Source organism: Magallana gigas, chromosome 5 (assembly GCF_963853765.1).
Source record: "Magallana gigas chromosome 5, xbMagGiga1.1, whole genome shotgun sequence".
Lineage (NCBI taxonomy): Eukaryota > Metazoa > Mollusca > Bivalvia > Ostreida > Ostreidae > Magallana > Magallana gigas.
Genome location: NC_088857.1, coordinates 38,776,277 through 38,786,379, shown reverse-complemented (window position 1 = coordinate 38,786,379; position 10,103 = coordinate 38,776,277). Strand labels below are relative to the sequence as shown.

Below are 10,103 nucleotides of genomic sequence, written 5' to 3'. Positions count from 1 at the left end.
CTCATGCGCTGACGAAATTTCCCGGATGGCACCCCGCCATATTTGTTTATGAACCACTTAGCTTCCTGGACAAGGGGACTGAAATAGTATCCATGGTGGGTTCTAGATAAAACAATCTGTCTAGTGAGCCTCCAAAATGGCGAGCGACTTTGATCCAGAAGACAAATACAGGTATATATGGGGAAGTCATTCAGTAAACTTAGCTTGTCGGCCCCTCCTTCACACAAATCCTTCTCTTACAATTTCGTGTGAAGGACGAGTAATCATAGTAGCTTTAACTCTTTGTTGATGTGTACTACAAGAAAACGAAATATATCAGTATATCATTCACATTGTTAATGTCCTATGTTATTAATGTTATTTCTGTGACATTCATAAGTGAAAAAATGTCATGACTCAGATTTGAATTATGTATGACATTCATGACCTAAGATTGATTTGTACATAATCATTAATGATTGCTCTCTTGTTGACAGAACCATTAGTTATTATCAGTTTTTATCTTTAAAACCAAGGAAAGAATACTCATGATCATATTGTACAATCTATCTTATTCTATGATGATACAAATGAGAATGTGATTAATATTGGTAGCAAAACCCTTGCTGGAATTGAAAACAGAGTTTTGCTGATTAATGGAAAAATACTAATTGTTCTGCATGAAAACTTCAGAAATACTTTTTACAGTGTATTATATCTTCACTAAGACTTTAATATCAAATGATACATTTTTTCAATGAATATAACCTATTGTCACTATTATTGTGACTAAAATGTGGTTTCAGACCTGGGTTACTCATTTTGGTGTTATAAACTTGATATTGAAAGAATCCATAACAATTTTATCTGCAGGAATAATGTATAGGAGCTTTGACTGCTAAAAAATTTACCTTTATATAAAGATTCTGTGATGAATCGTTTGTAATTCCATCATGATTAAGCCTAATGAAGATAATGAAATTTTATTAAAAATTTCAATACTGTGTGGTTATAATCAACATCATGTGTATCTTTTGAATGCTTACACTTGAATTTTAATGTATGGAAATTCATGGGGCATATAGTCATAGTGCATACCATTTTGAAAAGTGGCAACTTTCTGATATCTTATCTATTGCTAAATTAGTATAATGACATATTTTTTCCTGATAAGCCATTGAGAAAGTCTAAAAGAGAAAGACGTTTTCATTTTTGATCAATATTGTTATATTTAAGGTCTAATTGAGTGATAACTTATTACTATATTTACGTTACTGAAGTGTTGAAATTGTGTAAAAAAAACCCCAAAAAACTGAACACTTCTGCATGATTGTTCTCACAGCAGGAAAACTGAGTGAATAAACAATCACCTGGTTTCCCAAATTCAGTACCTGATATACTGAGAATTTGGGCAAATGTAGGATGTTATATGAAATAATACCATGTTATAATCTTTATAACAACCATGAACAAAGTTTAACCATTATCTCAATCACAACTTTTTAAATTTTCTTGTTGATTGTAGCTTGATTAATTAATTAATTTCTTTGGTAATTTCAGCTGGTATTTTGGAACCCTTTCTCGAGATGAAACGAATGAGATTTTGAACCCAACAGATTCTGGGGTATTTCTGGTCCGAGACAGTCAGTCAATTAAGGGAGACTTTGTTCTCTGTGTCAAGTAAGTCAGCTATGTATTTTGGTACAGACATACTGTTTCTAAGTACAGACTATATGATATGATAAATATTTAAAAATGAAAAAATACTTGAAACATCAAGGAAATTTTTGTGATAAAGACTGTCTATAGGTATAAATACTAGTTGTAAATTTAAATAACTTGTCAAATCACTGTTAACACTTGTTAGAATTTTAACCATTAAGGCATTTTTATTCTGATTAAGGAGTCAAACTGTCTTTAAGTAAACATGAAATTTTTAAATTATGATATATATACCAATGTAGTAAATACATAAAGGTGTGACATTTTATAAGCAAACTATTTTTCAAGTAAATCACCAAAGTACTTCTTATTTCATTTGTTGACTAGGATAACTGTGATAATTGGGGAAGCACATTTCATAATTTCATGTTAAAAAATTTGTTTTGTTCATGGTTCATGTAATCCATAATTTTATGTTAATGGGAAAAATGTAGAGAGATAGAAATGAGCGGCGGTATATTGTTGATCAAGGAAACAAATGCATGCATTAATGTTTCATGTTTGCGTGCACCTTTACTTTCTGGTACCTAAACTTCCTGTAATGTGAATCATTTCAGAGAAGAGAACAAGATTAGTCACTACATTATCAACAGAATCCATGTAGGAAATTCAACGCGGTTCAGGATTGGTGATCAGGAGTTCTCGGACATAGCTAGTCTTCTAAGCTTTTACAAAACACACTACCTGGATACCACATCTCTAATCAAGCCAGTGAGTATTCAGACAGCAATATGATAAAATCTTCAAAATTTCAAATTAAAAAAAAATGAAATCTTTTTGCAAGATGTTAAAAATGTTTTCTATGTACCTGTAATTTCTTATTCAGCTGATTGAGATATGATCTGATTTTTTTAAAGGCACCCAGAGAGAGGGTCGTTGCCAAGTTTGATTTTCCTGGAAGGGTAAGTAAATTAGCATTAATTTTAAGATTCTGTAGGCTTAACTGTTAAAGGGACTTGGACAAAATTTGAGCTAAAATTTTATATCTTATTTTTCCATTTTTAATGTTTAGAATGGATAATATGGGTATTTTTAATGCTTTGTCAAAGTTTGAAAGTCAGATATTGAGTTATAAGCAAGATACAGAGTTTGGAATTCTTTGTTTTGTAAACAAAGCTTGAGCCTTGTTATTGTTTAAATATGTGTTTTATTGGTATAAGTTTCAATCAAATGTTGCTTCTTCTATTGATAATATATTTCATAAACACATTGAATAGTTTTGCCTTGTTTCCCACGAGTTATTATGTCAAAGAAATGGTAATTCCATACTTTACATTATTTGTAAACAAATGTAAGACTCGAGCTTTGTTAACATAACAATGAGTTTTTACCTGTGGATCTCCCTCATAACTTAAATTCTACCATTCAAATTTTGGTCAATCATTCAAAATGTGCAAGTAAACCATTTTATATCTAAAATATCAAAATTAAAATTTTGTTCTAAAATTGTGTCCGAGTCCCTTTAATGCATAACATTAACTGGCATTCTACAGCAGTTATTGCCAATATTAAAGAAATGCTAGATCATTATTGTCTTTTATTCTACCTCTGTGTATACATGTATTTTCTATGTAAAATTGCAATGAATAAACATGTTTTTTTTATCTGTGAAATAATTTTCATGCTATCTGCCTATGGTGAATAATCATTGAAACTATTCATCAGCAATATTAGATTTTCCTTATTTTTAATCTTGGAACACCTCTGGTGTAATACAAGTCACCACGTTAGATTCAAAGCCTGATATTTCTAATTTGTTTACCATTAAGAAAACTGCATTGCCAAAATATAAAATTTTTGTCTGTGAAATAAAATAACTTATACTGATTTCAGATGATAGCAAGTTTATTGTCCCACTCGACAGCAATTATGTCCCTTGGTTTTGCCTTTTGAAATAGCTGCTGTCCTTGGGGACAGTAAACTTGCAATCATCAACATAGCCAGTAAATACGTATATATAATATACTGTGAACGTCATCAGTAAATTATTTGACAAGAGTCAGTTATCAACCTCACTCTTATAATAAGCATATAACTTAAAAACTTAAAAACTAAGTAAAGCTATGTTGCTGACACTTTTTAAGGAAGTTCCAGTCGCAACAATGTCTATTGCCTCAAATGTTGATTTCTAAGAGCTTAGGGCAGCTGTTCCAAGAACTTCCTTGCACATTTTCACTGCATGGTTTTAAAAAGAAATATAAACAAGTGTGAATTTAATAGTTGTAATTTTTATACACTAAAATGGTTACAAGGAACAGCTGTCTTAATATCTCTGTATTGTGGAAGCAATAAGTAGACATTCTGAGCTGTTAGTGGAATAGAAATACATTTTTTGTTATCATGAATGCTGCAGGAAATTCTTGAACTGTTGTTTGAGATAGGAAAGCCTTTGCTAACTCCTCAGCTTATATATTTCAAAACATTTTTTTAACTGGTATGTTATCATACAGTCCCTGTGAAAACTTATATTTTTTAACTGATTGATTATCATGGTATAATTTCTTTAACTTCTATTTAAACTCATTTTGTTATATTATAAAAAAATATTACTAACTGAAGTGCTGAACAAATTGCTCAAGGATGAAGTTATTATACCATATTATACCTTTCAGTTTGCATGATTTATAAATTTTATATGATATGTTTTGTAAATGATAATGTTTATACCTTTTCATTCCCAGGATCCTGAGGACTTACCCTTTAGGAAGAGTGAGGTCTTAGATGTGATATCTAAGGACGAGAAAGATTGGTGGACATGTCGAAACAGCAGAGGAAATGTGGGACAAGTACCTGTCCCCTATGTATCTAAGGTATGTTTAAGACATTACATGTATCAATTTGGGTTGTTTTTCTTGCATGCATTATAGCAGAATGGAACAAAAGTAAATGTTATCTTATGGTTTAGATGTTTATAAAAATTTAAAAATACCTACAAGTAATTGCAGTTAGATATTTTAAGAGGTGATATTTTATAACAAGATGGTGGTTGAGGCCATTTTATTTTAATTACTTCTGATAAAGGAAGAGTTTAAAACTTTTATAAATGTTAAAAGTACCGATATATATTGTGGAATCAAATCAGGACTGAATGCATGTGATTTTGACTATGCAGTTGATTTTATTTTACCAAGACATCACTGGGATTAGATAAGTTAAGAAAAGAATTGTTAAAAACTAATACATGTATATGATACATATATGTAGGTGCATTAGGCAAAATGTACTGTTTTTTCAAACGCATTCAGTGAATCACAGCTCAGGAATTAAAAGTTTGTACAGTTTTTTAATTTTTTTTCTAAATGCTGCCATTTCCTACTTTTGTGACACTGGAAATTGTCAACCGAGTTTGACTTATGACTTACCTGGTGCCTGTAAAGTGTACCGGTACATAGTAAACACAATGGCCCTGATGGGTGAAGATGCAAACTGTCATTATAGCAACAATTACCTTGCTCTAGATATATTACAAAATACCCTGTAGGGAGACTTGTTTATGTAATTATTACTGGTTATGATAAGCGTTTCGTTACTTTTTCTAGCCAACTTTAGTAAAAGACACAAATCTGACACGATACATACGATGGACTATTAAAAGAATTTAACATATTTGATTCGCTGAAATAAATGGATATTTAAAAAAGTTATTTGAGCAGAAATTTATGCAATGTTGCATTTGCTGCTATTATTTAATGTTGAACATTCTAAGTGTTTTGAACAAGATTTAGGTTGGAGACATGGATTTTCACATTACCAAAGTAAGTGATTAGGCTCTCATTTGCTTGATTTTTACAGTTTTGGGGGGGGGGGGGATATAAAAAACTTGCAACATTTATATCAACACATTATACAATACATTTTTTGGTTCAGAAATAAGGTATCTTAAACTATAGATTTTGAGTGATATTTTGTACTGTTCCTTTGATGGGCAGTGTACAGTATTTTTACTTAAATTTCAGTAGTTTTGAGGTTTCTGTACAGTATTTTGGGTCTTTATTTATCACATGTATGAAAACTTAGCAACTTTAACATCAACTTTAAGGTCAAGATCTAGTAAATGAAAGGTGCCTACAGGTTTATAAAATTTAAGATATAAATTCTTTCCATGATGCTTCATAACAATAGCTTTGTTTGATAGCGTGTACCGGGGCTAAAATATTTGGTAAACACAATGAAAAATCATGTTTTAAACTGTCATTTTCAATGAAATATGAAGGAAATAAGGAACAAATTTCGGAGTTTTGTCCATTTTTGACTAATAAAATATATCTAGAATGCCTAGTCTCTCCAAAAACGGAATAAAACAAGCTCTTGACTTCCTCTTTGTAATGATGTTAAATTGAATATAGGTATTGGGATTACTTTTCCCATGATTTAACATAACATGTCAAGAAAATGTATAATTTTGTACATAATTCCCTTAGAGCTGTAAAGTACAGGAAAACGATTCTTCAAATCAATTATGACACCATAATGGTTCTATCACGAAAAAGACACTCCGAATCATTTACTAGGTCTTGACTTTAAACAATCAGTTACTACAGATTGGCTTAAACGTCTGCATGTTGAATAAGAATGTTTCCTTAGACATAAAATGATGCTGTTTAATTTTCAATCTAATTAAAATTAGATTCTTCACACTCTCATATTTGATATGTCGCTGTGTCACAGTGACAAATCAAATACGAGAGAGTGAAGGATCTAATTTTAATTAGATTGTCTAATTTTCAATGGTATCACAAAAAAAACCCCGATACTTTTTTTTCTTGGTGGTGTGATATTTTATAGTTTATTTTAAGTATTGAATATCATAGACTTTGAGATGAAAAAAGTTGTTACATCTGACACTCAAGATACATGTAAGTGGCCATATAATAGGGAAGTGTGATGAACAATCTTGGATAAAACCTAGTCCAATAAATGCACCTAGTAAAACTACTCTGATATTAAAGATGTTTATGTAAGATGTTCACTGTAAGGAATGCTGATATGATCAGTAAGATGATTGTACATCACTGCATTAAGAGATTCTTGTTTGTCGTTTCAGTTTGATCCTAACAACCCCCCAGTAGTCCCCCCTCCGCAAACTACAGTTCCGTCACCCCCGTCCCCCACCCCCACACAGCCAATCAAAGAGGTAAGCTATTAACTCAGAATTAATGTCTCAGTGCTTCATTCTTCAACATCATTGAAAATTTAAGAAAAAACTGTCCAATTTACATTGTGATACAGGACTAGAGAATGTAGTTTTATTTTCTGTTTGTATATTTGTAGATTCAGCTTCCTGCTAAAGCAGTTGTCATTCACCAAAGAATACCAAGTGCATATGATCGAACCCAACTTAAGTTAGAGGTAAGCATCACTTAAGATTTTCTGCCGCTTAATCTTTGACAGTAGAGCCTTTCTATTGAAAGAACTTTCCACCACGCTTTTCATAAAATTAAGATGTGTTTCAAGAAGCATTTTGTACTAAACTTGATTTTTTTTTTATGTTTGTAGAAAGGTGAAACTATCATTGTGACAAAAATGAATTCTAATGGACTCTGGGAGGGTGAAGTGAATGGGAAAAAAGGAATGTTTCCATTTACCCATGTGAAATTTTTAGAAGACAATTCAGAGGATGGGACATAACAGAAATCCTGCTTATATTAAACCAGTTGCCAATTATTTCTATTGATAGTGCTGATGTAAAAAGAGGAAAGAGTCTGGGAGTTAGTTTCTTCCCTGGTGGTGCTGCATTATTAATCCCAATAACCAAACTAGCAGAAATAATGTTTGTCACTGTCCTTGTAACTGTCTTGTTTAGATCAGTAGAGCATGCTTAGAGAAGGTGGCATCTTAAGCCTCCTATCTAGTGCTTTCACTTGTGTGTTATGGAAAGAGGACCAAGTGCTTGAATCATTGATCAAAGATGTTCAGAATTTTGTTTTTGATTGGGAGGGGGTTTTACAAATTTCACATGAAATGGCATTTTTGACCTGTTCAAGGCAAGTTGAGTAGATGGCTAAAATGGGTAAAAGAAGAGTCTGTCAAACATGATTTTTACAGAATAGGAATACTGAATAGTAATAATACATGCTGTGTCATTTGATAGATCATATCAGTATTACAAAGTGGTGAATAAAGATGTTTGTAAGCCTCATATTGTAAATATTTATACATGAATTACTCTGCTCATTCTGTAACCAAATTTATCCATTTGATTATTATTCAAAGAAATCTTGTATAGAATCTGCCCTGTTCTTCCAGAAATACAACGAAGGAAACGGATTTAAATATTTGATTCGTGTCATTATTAAATAAAATTGTCAGGATCAAACGTATTATCCCTATGGGAAGACATTTCATTTTGGTACCATGTGTATTGCTTCTTTGTGCTGTCAGACTGCAGAATTTGATATGTTGTTTTATGATATGAAAGATTTTGGACAGGCATCTTTACAATTGTTTTTATTTTTTTCTACAGAAATTGATTAATCATAGAGTGCATTTTAAGGAAAATAAATTTTGATACCTCATTTCCAAAAATTGAATTGGCACACAGTCATATTTTTATGTATCATTCATGTCAGAAGTAAAATTTATCAAAGAGGGCATCTTTTTGAAATTTATAATGAATTTTACACACATCACAATCTTGATATATAATTTTTTATATTATGTATGTTATAAACTGCAAATGGATTAATTTATATAACTGTTTCATAAATGCCTCATATCTTGTAGCTCTGTAATTTTTCATTTTATTTAATTCCTTATAATAAGTATGTATGTGTCCCATTTGTATGCTTATATCTGTCTTTAATTTTAATAGTAGATTGAAAACTGTATGTGATAAATAGAGTACATGGTACAATAGCATAGCAGTGTACATTTATTTAATTGTGACCATTTAATTCATCTCATGTACATGTACCGTATTTACCAGGTTTTATTGTCTCAGCTGTTTCTATCTGAAACAGTTATTTCCCCTTTTTTTGGACCAATGCGTTTTGATTTTTTTGCAGGCAAAATAACAATTATTGTTTTGTGAATCGCTCATTGGTATTGTAAAATATACATACACATAAAGCATTTAACATAGAACATCCGACCGGATTATGTTTTTACATGATTTTACAGTGAAGATATATTAGTACTTCATGTAAATAAGATTGATTGTATTGCAAAGTTATTTTTTAAAAATTGACATGACAGCAAAATTTATCTGAACATTTTTCGGTGTTTTGTTTGAAAATCAACTAGAAATCACAGTTGACAATTATAGACTTTTAATATCACTGTAAAAGTTGACTCTATTCAGAAAGTTCTTTAAAAGAAAGACATCACAAAAATCTGTCTGTCCTCACTAAAATTCATTCTGATAAAAATCAGCTCTTCTGATACGCTAACCATAGCATATCAGAAAAGCTGGTTTTAATCAGATTGCTCTTAAAATTAGCATCTACATTACACTTCACATGAATGATAAACCTGTGTTAAGGAAGACTTTGCCAAGTTACTGAATGTGTTTAGTATAAATCTTCAGCTAATAAGTTTATAGTGTTATGTAAACATGTAAAAGGACATTATGTTTGCATGTGTGTAGGGTTTTTTATTCACTCATGAATGTTTAGTTAGTGTAATCAAACTTCAGATCTAATTGATTATCAAAATACAAGTGATTAAGATACATGTACCAGAAGATTAGCAATATGAGACGAGTCTTTTTCTCCAAGAATTTTGTTATTATTTATAATTTTTCAAATGAAAAAAGATTATGTCTTTAGAATCAAAGACATTTCAGTGCTGTGAATTAAGAAAATTATTAATAGTGTTATAGTATGAAAAAAAAACTTGTACAACAAATTACTGAATACCTGTTATTAAACAGTAGCGTTTAAATGTTGAAATATGCAAAACTCTATATGTTTAAACATGCAATGTATGTTATTTATATAGTTAAAAGGTTATTGTGAATGACAAACATTCAGAACTTAGTTACCAAAGGAATGCAGAATTTTGTTTACAAGGTAAATACGGATGTGAAGTCCTGATTGTGTTTAAAGCTGTAACAAAGTTGCTGAAAAACTGCTATCTCGGAATAAAAGTTCATTTGCATATTAGAATTTGTTGACTTTTTTAATTAAATATTAAATGTATTGGGGGAAAATCATTTTGATCGTTATATTTTTAGGTCCCCAACCCACTCACACATGGAAAAGAGATATAACAGTACACGATTTGAAATTCTGGCTTTACAGGTACATAACAAATCCTTTCGAATCCCTTCTTAATTAAGTTGAAGGTGACACCCGTTTGACATTCAAAATCTGTTCAAGACATAAACTTTATGTGCAACTATTACACGCAAGACGATGTATAAATCACAATACAAGTCAATTGTCACAAATTGCTTACGTGTG

At 30.9% G+C, this 10,103-nt stretch overlaps 1 protein-coding gene across 1 annotated transcript; it reads left to right on the top strand.

Moving 5' to 3' along the window:
* Positions 1 to 5: 5 nt before the first annotated feature.
* On the top strand, positions 6 to 9,806 carry LOC105330355 (adapter molecule Crk). Its single transcript, XM_011431990.4, has 8 exons — positions 6 to 171; positions 1,540 to 1,659; positions 2,259 to 2,412; positions 2,559 to 2,603; positions 4,383 to 4,511; positions 6,746 to 6,835; positions 6,973 to 7,050; positions 7,198 to 9,806. The coding sequence occupies exons 1-8, from the start codon at positions 137 to 139 to the stop codon at positions 7,327 to 7,329; spliced, it is 783 nt and encodes a 260-aa protein (XP_011430292.1). The 5' UTR covers positions 6 to 136; the 3' UTR covers positions 7,330 to 9,806.
* The last annotated feature ends 297 nt before the right edge of the window (positions 9,807 to 10,103 follow it).

Bases quoted from the DNA above. Each gene is read 5' to 3' on its own strand.
- LOC105330355 (XM_011431990.4), top strand. From the start codon at position 137: ATGGCGAGCGACTTTGATCCAGAAGACAAATACAG. The intron at 4,512-6,745 runs GTATGTTTAAGA...TTGTCGTTTCAG, and splicing joins CTGTCCCCTATGTATCTAAG to TTTGATCCTAACAACCCCCC. The intron at 6,836-6,972 runs GTAAGCTATTAA...GTATATTTGTAG, and splicing joins CCACACAGCCAATCAAAGAG to ATTCAGCTTCCTGCTAAAGC.